Source organism: Mustelus asterias, chromosome 10 (genome assembly GCF_964213995.1).
Source record: "Mustelus asterias chromosome 10, sMusAst1.hap1.1, whole genome shotgun sequence".
NCBI classification, from domain to species: Eukaryota; Metazoa; Chordata; class Chondrichthyes; order Carcharhiniformes; family Triakidae; genus Mustelus; species Mustelus asterias.
In genome coordinates, this window is record NC_135810.1 from 85,072,612 (window position 1) to 85,091,838 (window position 19,227).

The 19,227-nt window shown below is 39.5% G+C and overlaps 1 protein-coding gene across 15 annotated transcripts in view; it reads right to left on the bottom strand.

Moving 5' to 3' along the window:
* LOC144499733 (paraspeckle component 1-like) overlaps nucleotides 1-19,227 on the bottom strand; it is a 97,091-nt gene that overhangs the window by 67,867 nt on the left and 9,997 nt on the right. For 14 of the 15 annotated variants that reach the window (XR_013498888.1, XR_013498889.1, XR_013498890.1 and 11 more), the window contains 3 exons: nucleotides 18,080-18,276; nucleotides 10,543-10,627; nucleotides 3,360-3,468 (listed from right to left, as the gene is read on the bottom strand). Coding sequence is in view for 11 of the 15 variants with exons in the window: in XM_078222103.1 (XP_078078229.1) it covers nucleotides 3,360-3,468; nucleotides 10,543-10,627; nucleotides 18,080-18,276 (391 nt within the window). In the remaining 4 variants the exon portion in view is untranslated. Of the gene's footprint in view, nucleotides 1-1,993; nucleotides 2,260-3,359; nucleotides 3,469-10,542; nucleotides 10,628-18,079; nucleotides 18,277-19,227 lie in introns of those variants that run through there. The other variant, XM_078222102.1, reaches the window with a different exon arrangement.

Below are 19,227 nucleotides of genomic sequence, written 5' to 3' on the forward strand. Positions count from 1 at the left end.
GCAAACAGAGATAAGAGGGCAGAAGCGCAATCAATAGAGCAGCAGTGGCTGACTCTTCATGGGATATTTCATAATACTTAATGTATATTCAAACTATTTTAAAAATCTATAACCATTTGTGGTTAACAAAATAAGTTAAGGAAAGTATCAAACTTAAGGAAAAAGTCCAAAAATGAGTGGCAGGTCAGAAGATAAAGAACTGCAGAGAATGACCAAAAGGTTAACCAGGAGAAATAAATTAGAACATGAGAGGAAGCTGGTGAAAAACGTAAAATCAGAAAAACAGACAAGTGTTTCTCTGGGTATTTAAAAAGGAAGAAAAAGTAAAGTTGAGTGTTGGTCCTCGAGGGAGCAACAATGGGGAGTTAATAGTGGACAATAAGGATATGGCAAGTGAACAAGTATTTTGCTTCTGTTTTCACTTATGCAGGATATAAAAACATGTCAGTGATAGCTACAAAATCAGGAGGTGGAAGGAAGTGGGAAACTTAGTAAAATTACAAAAGCTAGGGAAGTGGTATGGAGGAAACTGCTGGAGTTGCAGGCTGATATGGGCTTCATCCTGGGGTCTTAAAAAAACGGTGGCTCATAGATGCATTGGTGCTAATTTTCCAAACTTTGCTAGATTTTGGAAAGGTTCCATCAGATTGGAAAGTATTAAGTGTGACCACTCTGTTCAAGAAAAGCTTGAAATCTGTTTGGCTGCAGGGGGGAGGTGAGGATGAGAATTTATCATTGAGGTTAGAGCTGTGCACTCAGGAAGACGCACTGTACTTGGATTTCCAGAAGACATTTGATAAGGTGCCATATCAAATGTTATTGCGTAAAATAAAAGTTCATGGCATAGAGGCTAACATTGGCTGGTTGGTAAAAAAAACAAGAGTATAAGCATAAATGGGTCTTTTTCTGACTGGCGAGACATGGCAAGTGTAGTCCTACAGCAGTCTGTGCTAAGACATCAACTTTTTACAATTTATGTCAATGACTTAGATGAGGGGGTGCTAAGGCATGGTAGAAAAGTTCACAGAGGACCCAAAGATAGGTAGGAAAGTATGTTGTGAAGCAGACACAAGGAAGTTGCGGATTGATATAGATCTGAGTGAGTGGGCAAAATTCTGGCAGGAGTAGATGGTGTCCACTTTAGGCAGGAAGAATAAAATGGCGAGGCATCATATAAACTGAGAACAACTGCAGAATTCTGAGGTGCAGAAAAATCAAAGTTTTGAAATGCAAGAATCACAAAATATTAGTATTCAGGGACAGCACATAATTAAGGCGGCTAATGGAATGCTATCCTTTATAAGGGGAGGAATTAAACATAAAAATAAGGATGTTAAGACTTCAGTTATACAGGGCGTTCGTGAGATGATATCTTGAATTCCGTGTATATTATTGGTCTCCTTATTAAGAATTGGGGCATTGAGAGGAAGTTCACTAGACTGATACCAGGAGCGGGCGGGTTGGCTTACGAGGAAAAACTGGAGAGGCCAAGCTTGTTTTCACTGGAGTTTAGAAGAGTGAAGGGTGACTTGACGGAAGTATACAAAATCCTGAACAGTCTTGACAAGGATGTTTCCTCTTAGAGATGAGTCCAGAACTATGAGTCAGTGTTTTACAATTAGGGAGTGCCCTTTTAGGACAGAGATAAAGAGAATATTTTTCCTCTCAAAAGGGTTGTGCAACTTTGGAACTCTGCCTTAGGTGGTGGTGGAGTTGGGGGTCATTGAATATTTTTAAGACAGCTGTCACTAGATTCTTGTTAAGCAAGGGAATCAGATTACAAGGGGTAAGATGAGTACGTGGAATTCAAAACACAACAGAGCTCAGCCATGATCTTATGCTGAATGGTGGAGCAGGCTCGAGGGGCCGAATTGCCTCCTTCTGGTCCTTTACAAACATATAAGATAGGAGAAGAGGAAACTGAAGAGTTAATGGGCGACGATGACTTTACAAGAAAGATTAGCAGGCAATATTAGATTGAACCCAAAAACATCATGACCAAAAAGTGTACTTTATAGATAAGTTTTAAGCAGTAAACCGTTCGGCATATACAAAGGTAAATCTCCATACAAAGACAGAGGTAGAGGACAAGGCTAAGGCCAAGCTTTAATTGAGTACTTCGCACCTGCCTTCACAAAAGGAAGAGGATGACATTAAGGTTACATTAAGGTCAGAGACAGAAGATAATAATAGAGGAGGCATGCTATAAAGATTATTCCACTAAGTCACCTGGTTCAGAAGCAATGTCATGTTGTGTTGCTGAAAGAAGTAAAAAGATAGAAACAATGGAGGCACCTTTAATTCTCTCTGGATGCAGTAGTGATAAATGAATTAAAAAGGATTCACCGTTCTTCATATATAGGCATTACCGTACACAGAAAAATCAAAAGTTAGCTCTTTAAATTCATTTTAGGACTTTTATCATTGAGATTCGTTACTAGTACCTTAATACTGACAATGAAATTAGGATTTGCCCTATGTTAAGAGTTTTTTTAAAAATACCAATAAAAGGATCTCCAAACTATATGAGGAATATGTCCAGAACCAATGACAAAATTAAACAAATAAATGAGATTTTGATGTCAACAAGAGTATGCATAAGACATCTTTGCAAACTAGTCTACTATTCAATTCAAAGTGAAAAACATGGCATTAATTTCACTACTGTGAAATCAGTGGTATGAAATAAAGTACCAATGCACATTTGCATCCTAGTAACAAGTGTGTAAAAATTAATTCCTCATATCACATCTGGTCTAAAAGTGTGGTAGATTGTTTACTGTTGTCCCAACAAGATCAAAAAAGTGGCATTTTACAAAAATAAATTCAGATAGTAGTATACTTCAGTGTTGAGGGGATGATACTGATAAAGGACTAGAGTTACATGTTTTAGTACTACAACTTAGGCACTCTAGACAGTGCGTATCCTTTTAAAATAATGATAGTAGAATTTATATCAGGAAATTTACTCAGAGTAAATGTTCACGTGTTACAATGAAACACTAGCTTCAAACGCTGGATTAAAGCTGAATTGTGTTGAAATAAATGCATTTTTTAAAAAAAGTACCTGGTAAGTGTTCAATTATATTTAATAGGTGAAGAATGTAGAGTTTAAAATTAAATGGTCAGGATTCCATCCTTTTGCAGAACATTATGGCAACAAAACTGCAATAAAATTACAAGCCACTAAAAATCCATCAAACTGCTAAACATTAACAGCATTAATCTTTACTATAAAAGGGACAATCTTAAAAAGGAAAAACTTCCACCTTTTATACAACAAATTTCAAAATAAAATTCTGGACTCGTCTAAAATAAATACTTTCCTGCCACCCACCCAAGCTAGTTTTCTTACTTACATTGTCCATGTAGTTGGATTTATACCCTTCTTGTTGTTGCCTTCTCAATTCATCCTGCTCTCTCTGGCGCATCATTTCCTCCTCTCGTCGGCGACGTTCCTCTTCATGTCTGTCAAAATTTAGTATATTCTGTTAAGATAACATAACAAGCAACTTAAAGTATGTCCAACTTAAACAACTGATAGTGGTATTGGAACTATTTTCTTGATTTAGAACATAGAACAGTACAGCACAGAACAGGCCCTTCGGCCCACGATGTTGTGCCGAGCTTTGTCTGAAACCCAGATCAAGCTATTTCCTCCCTATCATCCCGAAGTACTCCATGTGCCTATCCAATAGCTTCTTGTGGTTTTATTAACCACAAACTTTGAAGTACATCACCATTATTACCTAATTGTGGAAAACAGAGGCATGTCTGGCTTGGTCAATCCTGCAAGCCCCTCCTTATTAACATCTCACAAATTGTGCCCAAGTTGGGCAAGTTATCTCTCAGGCTTGTTAAGCTAGCCTGTATTCAGCTAACATCCCAGACTCCTCTATTACAAACACTGCTTAGTCCTGGGCCACACATAGGACAGATCCACAAGAGATGGCAGCATAGGAGTATACAGAGAGGAGAAAATGGTCAGGAGGCATCAACATTGACTCCGGATGCTATAATGTTTCATGTCATCAGATTAAACATAGCCAAGCAAACCTGCTGATTACCACCTATCAAGCTCCCTCAACTGATGATTCAGTACTTTATCACCTTGAGCATCATTTTAAAAAGAGCAAAAAGCAACAAGGGCACAGAACATATTATGGATGGGTACATCAGCCTCACTACTGACCAGGACTTGAAGGACATAGCTGCCAGACAGGGCAGGCAGTGAGATTAACCAAAAAGAAAAAACTTTTACTTATTCCATGAGCCACAATTTTGCTGGCCAGCTTATTGTGATGCTTTATCAAACACTTTAAAAAAATCTTCATCTATCTGCAAAAGTATCCATGACTGTACAGGTAGGAGTGATCCCTAAACACACCTGGTGGAGACAAAGTCAGATTTTCACAGGGAGGACAATGTTTATTGTGTTGTGTGGCATGGTCACTGATGATTGCGATTCCATTTGAAACTCTTCAGATGAAGCAGTCCACGTTGCTATGCAGTAATGCCTGGGCAACGTAGCTGCTAAGTAGCAGATAACAATTACGCCACACAAGTGACAAGTAATGACCACCTCCAGAAGAGTGTCTAACCACCACCCCAGGATTTTCAACAGTATCCATAGTCAGCAAATTCCCCATCATTAACATCCTGGAGGTAGCACTAAATCGATTGGGCCAGACACAACTACAGTTGCTACAAGTCAGAGGTTGCTAATCAGCAGTGACCCACTTCCTTTTTTAAATTATTTCTTCATGGAACATGGGCATCGCTGGCTGGCCAACCTTTATTGTCCATCCCTAGTTGCTCAAGTGCAGTTGAGAGTCAACTGGCCAACGTGCAGCTCTGAAGTCACAGACTAGGTGAGGTCGGCAGATTTCCTTCCCTAAAGGATGTTAATGAACCAGATGGATTTTTCTGACAGTCGACAGTAGTTTCATGGTCATCAGTAGATTCTTAATTCCAGGTTATTTTTTTTATTGAATTCAAATTCCACCATCTGCCATGGCAGGATTTGAATCCAAGTCCCCAGAACATTGGCTGAGTTTCTGGATTAATAATCTAGTGATAATACAACTTGGCCATCACCTCCCCCCTGACTACCTAAAGCTTATCAATATTCATATCAGGAATGTGATGAAATATTTGCCACTTTCCTGGGTGAATCCAGCTTGAACAGTCAAGAAACTAGATACCATCCAAGAAAAAGCAGCCACTTGACTGGCACACCATCCTGCTCACCATGGCAGCACCATTCACCATCTACAAGGTGCATCCATGTCAGCAAACCCAATGATCGAAGCAAATAGGACTATCATGTTCAGCAAGCTTCCCAAGTCACACACCACTTTGACTTGGAAATATAATCCTGGAACATCCTATCGAACAATAGGAGTATAAGCACCACACAGGCTGCAGGAATTTAAAGGTGATGACTACCAGCTGAAAGGACAGTTTGGGATGAGAAGTAAATGCCAGCCTTGTCAACAGTATCCACAATCTAGCAATGAAATAGAAAAAGAACTCTCTTCGGATCCAAAACAATGTTTCAAGACAGATAAGCCAGACACTAGATCCGTGACCATATATCATGTAGTAACTCTACATTCTGCACTCTCCTTTCTTTCTCTATGAACGGCATGCTTTGTACAGCACGCAAGAAACAATACATTTCACTGTATACTAATGTGACAATAATAAATCAAATCAAAGTTAGCACCAAGTGCAGTTCCATTTCAACTGAAGTTTTTATAAATTCAAACTATTTGCAACAGAAATGAAATATATTTCAAAACACCCCCATACCAACCATGGACATGTAAATTTTACCACGGGCGATGTGGTAAATTCTGCCATTAAAGGAAAAGCAAAGAAAAGAGAGTGTGACAGAAAATTGAAAAAGGAATAGGTGCACGCGAACATTGATGAATGGAGATTACGAAGATCGTTTGTGAAAAAATCCACAAAAATGATGATGGCAAATTTGGGGAGTTGCGGATAGGTTCGAGATTATTAGACAGTGGAGCTGTTGCTGCAACTTAGGTCTTGGGCACCAGTTTTAGATAGTCTATGCAAAGAATAGTTTTGTAGGTCACAGAGCTGGGTTGGAGAAGAACCCAGAGACAACAAACATGCAAAATAATAGTCTGTGGAGGCAGGGATACAGTAAAGGCGAGGCCTAACAATTTGCAGAAGTGGGAATAGGATGTCTTACTGACACTAAAGCAAAGATAAAATATATCTTTCATGTTGTCATCTTCACTTGGTCCATCTGTAACTTTTCCCATACTGGACTCCTGTCTCCATTTGTGGGAATAGCTACCAACTACTGTTCACCACAAGCCCACAGCTACCTTGTTACACCCAGTTGCCTACAAGGATTCTATTCCAGTTTCTTAGCCTCTGACAATGTAACCTTGCATACTGGTGCTTTTTTCCTCCCTCAAAAGGTCCTTTCCCAACGTGGCCAATTGAACATAAGGGCCAAGAGCTTTGACAAAGGATCATCTGCACTTGAAAAGTCAGCTCTTTTCTCTCCTTACAGATGAACAAAGAACAAAAAAATTACAGCACAGGAACAAGCCCTTTGGCCCTCCAAGCCTGCACCGACTATGCTGCCCAACTTAACTAAAGCCCCCTACCCTTCCGAGGACCATATCCCTCCATTCCCATCCTATTCATGCATTTGTCAAGACGCCCCTTAAAAGTTACTCTTGTATCCGCTTCCAATACATCCCGCGGCAGCGGGTTCCAGGCACCCACCACCCTCTATGTAAAAAACCTACCTCGTACATCTCCCTTAAACCTTGCCCCTCGCACCTTAAACCTATGCCCCCTAGTAATTGACTCTTCCACCCTGAGAAAAAGCTCCTGACTATCCACGCCTCTCATAATCTTGTAGACTTCTATCAGGTTGCCCCTCAACCTCCGTCGCTCCAGTGAGAACAAACCAAGTTTCTCCAATCTCTCCTCATAGCTAATGCCCTCCATACCAGGCAACATCCTGGTAAATCTTTTCTGTACCCTCTCCAAAGCCTCCACATCCTTCTGGTAGTGTGGCGACCAGAATTGAACACTATATTCCAAGTGCGGCCTAACTAAGGTTCTATAAAGCTGCAACATGACTTGCCAATTTTTAAACTCAATTTTTAAAGGCAAGTATGTCATATGCCTTCTTGACTACCTTCTCCACCTGCGTTGCCACTTTCAATGACCTGTGTCCCTGTACACTCAGATCCCTCTGCCTATCAATACTCTTAAGGGTTCTGCCATTTACTGTATATTTCCTATCTGTATTAGGCCTTCCAAAATGCATTACCTCACATTTGATGCTGCCAGACCTGCTGAGATTTTCCAGCATTTTCTCTTTTGGTTTCAGATTCCAACATCTGCTTTTATCCAGAACACAAGGGCCATATCTATTTCACATAATTCTGCTCCCGCAGATTCCCCTTTCTCCCAGAATTATGACAGACCTTGTCCTCACCAGCATTTGCAGTCAACATATAATCCTCCACCATGTACAATTACATCTCCACCGCCATGTTGTCTTCAGCATTACAAAAGTGACATGTTCCTCCATGACATATTGAACAACACCAGATCCCTTTCCCATTGCCTTGTTCCATGCAAGCATAGAAGATACTACACCTGTCTTTTTAACCTTCTTCCTTTACATGATCCAAGGCCCAAACACTTCTTCTAAGCAAATCCAGTGTTTCTTGTGCTCATTTCAATTTAGCATATAGCATTTGCTGCTCATGTGCTCCATTCCTCAGGGGAGATCAAATGCAGACCAGGCGACTGGTTTGAAAAACACCTCTGTTCAGTTCACAAATGTAAATTGAGCTTCCTGTCTCTTGTCGTTACAATTCCTCACCTTGCTCCCACCATGACCTTTCTATCCCTCCCTGCATTCCAATGAAGCCTTAATACAAGCTCAAGGAAAGGCACCTCATATTTGACTCAGCACTCTTACTGTCTTCTGTACTTAACATTGAGTTCAACAATTTTAAGTCATAACCTCTGTCTCTATTTTGTCCTATATTCTTTTTGGTTGGTTTAATCTGGTCTTGTTTCTTCCTTTATCCTTGCATCCCTTTATATTGCATTTCAATGGTTGCTACGTAGCCATTCATCGAGACACATCTTTTGTCTCTCTAATCTAGTCAACCCATTACCATGCCATTTGGCTTTTACATAAGAACAGAAGAAATAGGAGCAGGAGTAGGCCATCTAGCCCCTCGAGCCTGCCCCGCCATTCAATAAGATCATGGCTGATCTGACGTGGATCAGTACCACTTACCCGCCTGTTCCACAAAACCATGTCACTTAATCTCTGTCATCTACCCTATCACACATTTTTTCACAAACAGTACCCCGGCACCCCCAAAAACTTGTTCAAAACCTATTACATGTCAAACACTCCATGGTTCTGAAGGGGGGTTAGTGCAACCTGAAATATTAATTTTGTCTCTCAACAGGTGCTATCTAAACCGCTGAGTATTTCCAGCATTTCCACTTTTTATCTCATCTCCCAATTTAGTAGTTTCACATCAATTCTAAAAATTGTATTTTTGCATTTTGCAATTAGCTTGGTTCATTTTATAGCACTCTCGTATCGAAGAGTAATGGACTGCACTGCAAGTGCAGCACACAAATAAATAATCTTGACTGGCACACTGCTGCAGTGCTGGAGAACTCTGGTTCAGGCGTGTGGTAGAAATTCTAGAGTATTAGTTAAAGAGGCTTTGCTCTCATGTCTGGCTAATATTTTGCTCTCAATCAAGAGCAAAGGGATTAACTTGTCGTTCATTGTACACTGTTTTTCCACAATCATTATATTTTAAAGCATGTAACGTATGAAGTATTTTGGAAGGAAACATCTAAATGATGCGATGACACACCAGAAAAATTCAAGTTAGTTTCTAACATGTGGCCTGATTTTCCCTTCTACCTCATTTAGCACAGGACAGATTGCACACATCTGAATTGATGAACGCAGCCAACTTCCAACCTTCAGCCTACAAATAATAGGTGATCACCTCCAAATCATGCAAATTACAGGTCAATTTGAGGGACTTCAACCTGAAAAAATAATGACTTCTAGCTTCTGGACGTAATTGGTGGTCTGTGGCAGCTTTTGGTAACCAAATAGCTTCAACCCTAAAGTTCAAGCAAGAACATTATGCATCAGTTGTATAGAACGTTGATCAAAACCCCACTGTAGTATTGTGATTTAACTTAAGGACCACACTTCAGGAAAAAAATATTTTTTATTCCACTATGTTTAGAGGTTTGAGACCAAGACCTTGAAAATTATACAAAAATAAAGACAATTGATTAAGATAGAAAAACTATTTATTCTCATGGGGGAATCTGGGGACCCGAAAGGTTAGCTCAGTTGCTCCCTCCAGATGCCACAGTCCTGCCGAGTATTTCCAAATAGCAAACTGATGATTTGGACACTGTCAAATTTTACATGGAAATAAAGAGGTTGATATGATGATATTATTAATGTTGACTTCTACCAGTGTTTTAAACGAGTGTGCACTTACTCAAATATTTAAATTAGCAAGATAAATCAGGAATCTGATGCCAGGTACAGAGACACACATGCTTCAAGATACAGAGATGAAACCCTGTTTGCCAGTGGTACATTTTATATTGCTCACTTTTTTTTGAGCAGCTTGATACAAGTAACATACTCCATTCAGCACCAAATTAGGGGAAGATTTGACTGAGAACTAAAGCCAGCTAACAACTAGATGGGAGACTACCCCAACTCATTTCAGGTGAGACCCAAACTGCCAGCAAAAAGGAACTATCAAGCCATCAACCTGGACTTTGAATCCTGGACCCATGTGTCAGCATCTCTTTTCCTGCACTAGCTAACCTCCCCCCAGCAGGCTGCATTATATTCCAATTCATAATCACACCACCAACATACAAAAGTATGGAAGTAACATTTCTCCCGATCAATATAATTAATTGCAGCACGTATACTATATGACTGATGCAAACAAGAATGCACGACACAGATCAGTGCACACAAAAAAAACCATCACGTAGCAGTAATACAACAGCCAAATCCAAAAAAAATGGAGATTAATGAATAAATGATTCCTTGCACTATTTTTTCATTAGAAATGCAAAGTAGAGCTAATTAATTACATGCATCCAGGACTAGACAGTTACAGATTTAGACCAACAGGATCTGAAATTTGAGTTCAGTGTGGGAAAACTGCTCCACTTAAAAGAATACCTTATATGGAAGACACAAGTCAGCATTCAAAATGACATTTACAAATGACGCAAAACATCATTAGCATACAGGAGAAAAAAACATTTACTGAAAGTCTGAAATGGAAGTTCAGTACCAGATACAACCATCACTCTAATCTCTTCCACTTAAATGTATGAAAAACAGACAAGTCAGATCATCAAGCTTGTTATCACAAGTATAAGGTAAATGTTTCAGAAGAAGAAGAATCCGGTAACATACTACAAGATCATGCTCTGAACTGGACATACCTCATTTCTATTTGTTTTCGTTTCTGCAGCTCTTGATTCCTCATTTCTTCCAGACGTCTCAACTCCTCTTGGCGTCTCATCAAATCTACAAGAACAACCAGCCTGAATTTAACACCTATTGCAGAACACACATTACATCAATAACTTCTAAAGATACTTCTTTCAGTGGACAAGGAGCTTTACAATAGGTTCATTAAATTTTCAGTGCTGCTTGATTTCACTGTGATGCAACACAATTATATAGCACACAAGCAAAAGTTAGTGCTTCCAAAGTAGCTACATAATTACCAACACAGCAACAGGAAACCACAGCAGCCTAGACAACCCAATAATAGCAATGATCTTTGTAAACACAGACTACAAAATATCCCACTCAAAACCGTCTGATACCCCATTGGTACAAACTTTATAAAATGCATTTGGAATTTTTATGGAAAGAATTAAAGAAAGACTTTTAACCTCTTTTTACACCAATCTGAGGTCCCTATCGGCTTCAAGATGACGACCATCATCCCAGTTCTAAAGAAAAGCCAGGAAGTGTGCCTTAATGACTATCGTTCAGTGGCTCTGACATCCATCATTATGAAGTGCTTCGAAAGTTAGTCATGGTATGAATCAATTAAAGCCTCCCAGATGGCCTGAATTCACTACAGCTCGCCTACCGCCGCAACGGGTCCACAGCAGTCGCCATCTTGCTGGCCCTACACTCAACCCTAGAACACCTAGACAACAAAGACACCAATGTCAGACTCCTACTTACCATCAAAGCTCAGCCTTCAACAATATTATTCCTACAAAACTAATTTCCAAACTCAGTGGCCTGGGGCTCGGCTCCACCCTCTGCGATTGGATCCACGACTTCCTGACCACAGACTGCAATCAATAAGGATAGGCAGCAACACCACCTCCATCATCCTTAACACTGGTGCCCCACATCATCCTTAACACTGGTGCCCCACAAGGCTGTGTCCTCAGCCTCTTACTATACTCCTTATACACCTATGACTGAGTGGCCAAATTCCCCTCCAACTCGATGACACCACCATAGTGGGTCAGATGTCAAACAATGATGAGACAGAGTACAGGAAAGAGATAAAGAATCTGGTGGACTGGTGCCACGACAATAATCTCCCCCTCATTGTCAGTAAAACGAAGGTGGTAGTCATAAACTTTAGGAAGCATAGTGGGAGACATGCCCTGTCTACATCAAAGGGGACAAAATGGAAATGGTCGAGAGCTTCAAGTTTCTAGGTGTCCAGATTACCAACAACCTGTCCCAGTCCCTCCATGCTGACGCTATAGTTAAGAAAGCCCACGAACACCTCTATTTTCTCAGGAGGCTAAGGAAATTTGGCATGTCCGCTACAACTCTCTCCAACTTTTACAGATGCACAATAGAAAGCATTCTTTCTGGTTGTATCACAGCTTGGTATGGCTCCTACTCTGCCCAAGACCGCAAAAAAACTACAAAGGGTTGTGAACAAAGCCCAGTCCATCACGCAAACCAGCCTCCCATTCATTGACTCTGTCTACACTTGCCTCGGAAAAGCAGCCAGGATAATCAAGCACTCCACGCACCCTGGACATTCTCTGCCACCTTCTTCCGTCGGGAAAAAGATACAAAAGTCTGATGACACATACCAACCGACTCAAGAACAGCTTCTGCTCTGCTGCCAAACTTTTGAATGGGCCTACCTCATTAAGTTGATCTTTCTCCACATCCTAGCTATGACTGTAAATTGCACTCTGCACTCTCTCGTTTCCTTCTCTATATATGTCATACTTTGTATAGCATGCAAGAAACAATATTTTTCACTGCATACTAATATGTGTGAAAATAAATTAAATCAAGACATTTAAAAAAATTTAACACAGTTATTAGTGCATGTTAAGTGCCAAACTGTAGTTTCAGCTGCGATGCTTTCAGTATTCACAACCTCCTGGATTTGTGCAAAACATCTTTCAGTGCACAATGAGCAATATCCGACATCCTTCAGTAAATGGCTGGGCCAGAGAGCTTTCACCCTTTAATGACCAGCCCTGCAATGTGCTCCGGCCTCCAGTTGACCCCTGTTGCACCCAGCCTGAAGGTGAGGACCTGGATATCACCTCCCCCTCACACACCACTCAGAGCCATGGCCTAATGCACAACCACACTGCCAAAGTGTTGCAGGCAAGTGTTGGTGGCAATGGCAAGGATCAGCAGGGATGTAAGGCTGGCCTGGTGCATATATTCAGGGAGTTAGCTTCGGCTCCAGGTCTGTGTTAGCCACCAGGTTCTAGTGCAAGCCTTAAAGCAGCCAGATGCCAGACTGGTTTCCCAACTCAAATAAACACACCCAGGTCAGGCACAGGTCTTCTGCCAGCAGCTGCTAGCAGATTCGTTCATGGCCCTGTTAACATCCTTGAAGATGATTTACGGCAGTTTCCTTTATACTGCATTAATTGAGATGACTTTCAAGATTTCTTTCTCCCTAGGTAACACCTACTGTGTCTGGTGCAGCTGCAATAAGCAGGGTGGAAGGCAATGCTGTGCCTGGGGCAGGAACATAAATCAACATGTTTTCACATGGCAAAATTATTTTTGTTTAGCTCATCTTTTTTCAGGAATATATTAGATACACAAAGTGAGGGATAGCTATATTTGTACATACTCTCATGTAACCATCATAGCTTTCCCCTACCAAGGCATTGTATAAACTAATAAATGACAGGCATAGAACCTGCAAATATGTAATTGCAAAACAGGAATTCCACAATGACCAACTCACACTAGTGCACACCATGTTTCCACAAAAACAAAATGGAGAAGTTAGGAGTAAAAGTCACAGGAATATATACATTTGATAGCACTAACAGAAACATGACTATTATTTTGGGATTCTTAATATAAAGGAATAGGGAAATATTTCCTGTAAAGAGGAATAATTTGCATCAAAAGCATGTTCAGAAGATTCTATGGTGTTAGAAATCAAAGATGAAAAATGGATGTCAGCATAACCACTGAACCCTAAACATGGTAGGAAAATGGAAGAAAAAATGTATAGTCCGGTCAGAGTGTAAATGGAGGAAAGAAAATGCAGTACTTAAAAGTGTGCGCATATCCTGCCTTCAGTAGTATTTTACCAATATTTACAAGAGAGGCACGTCTGGATTAATTTGCAAAAGTTAAGTTGGATAGGAGTTAATTATGTGGAAGCACTTCATGTCAGTACATATTGTAAGCTTCAAGGTGCAAATTGTGTGAAAAAGATGAACATAAAATTGAGGGTTCCAGATTGTAATGGGGCACATATGAAAGGAAAATTCACACAAAGGGCATTTTAAAAAATGAGATTGTAAAGTGACAGAATAAATACACAACTCAAAGAAAGCAAATCAAAATACTGTAGATAAATTAAGATTAGAAACAAATTTGAATGAAGGGAATATCGATCTAAGGCCTATAATTACAAAAGAAGAATCTCAAATGAATAAAGCCATAAAAGTTAACAAAATACTAGTTATTATGGAAATAGTCAAAGTGAATCTACAGAAAATCCGAGCAAGATTAGATTTGTGTTCAATGCTATGGGAAGGATTTCAAGACAATTAAATGTACAGTACAGATTCACTGGGATGTTGTCTGTTACCAGGAAATATAAATACGAAAGCTTCAAAATTGGGACTGTGATAGAGCAAAGATTATGGAGCAATCCAATGAATGGGGTTAAAATTACAACTGGATAGAAACAGATAACTTTCAGTGGATATGGATTTTTAAAAATGCAAGATTAAGTGGAAGAGATTCAGGGCAGAATAAAAAAACATTTTTAAAAAAAGTCATAAGGAATGCACTGATGGAGTTCGTGACTATAGTAGAGACCAGGTCAATGTTTAAGAATAGGAGTGGTGGGTGAAAAGAACAAAAAAGGATATAAAGAAAAGGACAGGTACCTGGGATGATACTGTAAGTGTGGAGGTTGGACACTAACACTTAATTTGGCCAGTATGTTTCAGTTATGTGATTTCTATTTAATGAAATTTAATGATGGGATTTGCACCTCATAAGCAATAGTCAAAAACCAATTAAGAAAGCGCACCATGGAAGTACAAAATACATATTACCTTTTACCAGATTTTCATATTTGTAACCTCCCTACAGTCTGAGTCATTCTCCAAAACAGGCTCTGTGTTAGTATGGCAATTTTTCAGAAAACATTTTCCAAAGAAATTTCTTTGACACACAGTATTCTCAAATCAAGTATGTTATCTGATTTACAAGTATTGGATCAGATTTTGTCACGTTAGGTATCCACCATTACTGGATGTCATGAGGCTCTGCAACTTCTAGTGTGCACACATCACACTGTAACGTAAATTCTTAAGTTGCAGAGGGCCAACCAATGATACTTCCAAAGGCAACCATGAAACCAGTGTAAATTTGAGTTTAATTGCCCAATACTTATGAATTAATGACATTTAAAATTTTAGAGCTGCATTTCCAGGCTTAGCGGGTCATATCTTGATTTACAAATGGTTAGTAAGGAGGCCAAATCCAGAAAGGATGTTTTAAAAGTTAAAATTGATTGATTTTCAACATGTAATCTTTTAAAGGCCCAATAAACGGTAAGTAAATTTGTTAACATGATTCATCAGACTATAAAATTCTCACAGGTAAGATGCAGGAAGGATGTTCCTGATGATGGAGTTCAGTCCCAGGGATCATAATCTAAGGATAGCAGGTAAACCTTTTAGGACTGAGATAAGGAGAGATTTCTTCATCCCAGGGAGAGAGTGGTACAGCTGCTGGCGTGGCTGCTTGGTCAAATGAAGTGTTGATGTCTATCCTCCACACTTACAGCTGCTGGTGTGGAATTCGCTACCATAGAAAGTGGTTGAAGCCAAAACATCATATGCTTTCAAGGAGGAGATAGATATTGCCATTGGGGCAAAAAGGGATCCAAGGATATGGGAGTAACCAGACTATTCATGAGAATCATAGAGTCCCTACGGTGCAGAAGAGGCCATTCGGCCCATCGATTCTGTACCAATTCTGTCAGCGCACCTTACCCAGGCCCTATCCCAGTAACCCCACAAATTTATTCCGCTAACCCCCTGCCTAACCTACACATCCTGGGACACTAGGTGGCAATTTAGTATGGTCAATCTACCTCACCTGCACATCTTTGGAATTGGATGAAGAGTCACAATCACACTGAATGACAGGGCAGGCTCGAAGGGCCTACTCCTGCTATTATTTTCTATGCAACTTATAAAACAACTTTTCATCAAAATTATGGTACTTTTTAATGCTTACATTGTTAATTTTGTAAAGTTATGTTTATAATTTATTTTACAAAATTAAAAATATGTTTACTAGATCTGATTTTTTAATGTCCTTCTGACTGCTTTATGCAGTTTTGGTAGTGCAAGTACTATAAATAGAAACCACAACTGCTAGCCATTTTCACTCTCGCTGTAACAACAAATCTCCCTTGAGGCAATTTAAATTCTCACTATAGGAGTGTGTCAATAGCTAATGTCACAAAGCGAGCACCACCACTGCACTTGACTTCAAAATTCAGAATGAGGCTTTATTTTACACTCTACTGACTAGTATTAAGAAATGAAAGTTTGAGAACTTTTAAAAGAGCAAGCCAGTGAAACTGTTGATAAAGCAATTAACTGCAAAAGTATGTTAAACTAGGTTTTATATAATATTGGTAGAGCATTGTTTATGGTAGAGAAATAAGCAGTTATGGGGAATTTAGGGATAACATAATCTCACAACTGAGCTGAAAATTTAATCCTCGTTGCCAAACACCAGGTCTTAAAAGGCATTCCCCACAGAGGCACAAAGGCAGTCTGCTTCAGTCTGTTATCATCAAACATCTTTGCTAATGGTGGCAATTCAATTTTTCTGGGACCACTTTGGAGCAAAAACGCAGCACTATTTCCTTTTAACAAGTATGTTAAGCCATTGAGCCATGTCAAGCAACCTTATCGACTCTTTCACAAATTTATTTCATTGAATGAGGGAGAATAATGGACATATGCCAGGTTCTCTTAGTTAAATATTCCAGGGTAACATATGAATGGTTACTTAATTTACTTCAATATCTTAAAGCTGCCAGATTCTGGAAATCCCACAATGACCAGCTCAAGACATTAACCTTTTAAAAAAAGGACTTCCTGACATAATTCAATGGTTCCTTACCACAGGTAATAAAGAAACAAAAGCAACCAAGAGACTTTAGTGATGAACTTTAGTCATTCTCAGGGAAAATGCATTGGAAAACTTAAGCAACTACAATCCAATACCTGGTGGCCTCTATTTCAGAGATCCAAGAGGTAATTGCACCAAGACAGTGGACGTATGAGTTATGATTTTCCAAAATTCCCTAGATTCTAGAACAGTCCAAGCAGATTGGAAGCTAGCAAAACATAACACCCCTATTCAAGAAAGAAGGGATAGAGGAAACGGAATTACAGGCCAGCTAGCCTAACAGCTATCAGGAAAATGCTGGAATCTCATTAAGAGGTCTTAACTTGGAGAAGACTATAATCAGACAAAATTAACATGGTTTTACAAAGAAATTCAGTGTTTTGAAGATGTAACTGGTTGGGTAGATAAAGGGGAACCAGTAGATATAATATATTTGCATTTCCTAAAGGCATTTGATAAGGTGCTACTTATAAAGTTAATACACAAGATAAGGAATGATGGAGTAATATATTAGCCTGTATAGAGGATTGGTTAATGGACAAGAAGCCCAGAGTAGGGATAGATGAAGCACTTTTAAGTTGGCGGACTGTGACTAGTGGAGTATCACCAGGATCAGTCCTAAGGCTGTTCTTGCAATCTGACTTAGACAAAGAGAGAGTAATTATTCCAGTTTGTTGATGATACAAAGCTAGGTGGAAATGTAAAATATGAGAACTCAGAAACTACACAGAATATATAATGCGGGGAAGTGCGAGGCTGAATTTTTTTTAAAGGCCTGAAACGTGTAAATGTTCATGTTCAGAAAGACTTGGGTGTACTTGCAGGAGCAAAAAGTTAGGATGAAGTACAGGAAGCAATTAGAAAGGCAAACTGCATGTTACCTTTTATTGCAAGGGGACTGGAGCACAAGAATAAGGAATTATTGCTACAGTCGTACAGGGCTTTGGTCAGACCACACTTCTATTGTGTGCAATTTTATCTCCATATTTAAAGACGGATCTACACGCATTGGAGGTAGTACAGCAAAGGTTTACTAGACTGGTCCCTGGGAGGAGGGGATTGTCCGACGATGCACTATCGTTGAGCATATTCAAAGCCGAAGATAGTGAGCTGTTTGGTCTCTCAGTGAATCAAGGGATATGTGATGCAGGCAGGAGAATGGAAATAAGGCTAATGACTAGACATGATTGTACTGAATGGAGGAGCAGCCTTGGAGGGGCAGCTTGGCCTATTCCTGCCTCTTTACCTTATGTTCCATGTTACAACCTACTGCAATTAGTCAATAAATACCAACTATAACCATCTTAAAGACATAGTGCAGTAACCTGCCTTGTCTCATAAGCATAAGCTGATGTTCATGTCGTGCAGCTTCCATTTCTGCCTCTAGTTTCTGTTTTGCTTCTCTGATGTTTCTGTCAACTTGCTCACGCTGTTGCTTTTCCATTTCATCCAGAGCTTTCCACCGAGATGCATATTCAAATTCAAATGTTCCAGGCTGAGCAAAACGTGGTGGCTGCTCCCTTTCTCTAAAACAATAAAAACATGCATTAAATTTAAGTCACCAAACCATTGTTTAATGATCATCAGATTCAGTATCTATGTAATACATACAGCTTCATGCTGTTATTAACAACATGTGGGTCATCATAGGCTGCCTGCGCATCATGTCATTGTTATTTTCAAATGCACCAATATCTTCATTACCCTCTTAAAAGATTCTCAGTGCAGAAGATGGAAACAGGGAAGGTTTTAATCAGTTGTTGCAACAGACTGTCGTTTCATGATGGAGAAAATGATTCTCATATGTTAAAGCATACAAACATTTTATAGGACAGTTATTTAAGTAAACATTTCCCAAATCAATACCTTGCTACTAATTGCCTACAATAATGAAGCCCTAATTTTCTTAGATTTATTGTTTTTGACCAAGATAGTGGTTGAATAACCTGTTTAAGGTCAAAGGAAATGCACAACTTAGGAAAAAAAAGTATCACAAGAGGCCTGAACCAATGCCAAACAATACAGAATTTGGGAAAAGCCGTAGCAAAATGTTACAGATGAGCATGGCACTCAGTACTCTTTTCTTTGCTCAGATGTTGTGCAAGAGTGTGCTAGCTGACACTCACCTATAACATTTTGCTGATAGACCGAAACCTGTGTCAGAGGTAACAAGACAACACTGTTGTGAAATGTGGAGATAGTCACATTGGTATTGTCCCATTAAATGCAGTGAAGTGTCCCATGAAGTGCAGGTATTCTATACAATATCAGAGAGATGCTCCTAGAGCAAAGTTTTTTAACATTAATCTCAGAGTGAAATTCCAGCATCATTTTTTGCACCACAGCTGCTCTGAACCCAAAAGAGAAAATGCCTCACCCTAAAAATACTAAAGTTGTACTGCAACATAAAAAAAACAGAGCTTCACATATGATAGGTGGACATGAAATGTGATCCAAGAGCATTTTCTCTGGTCAAC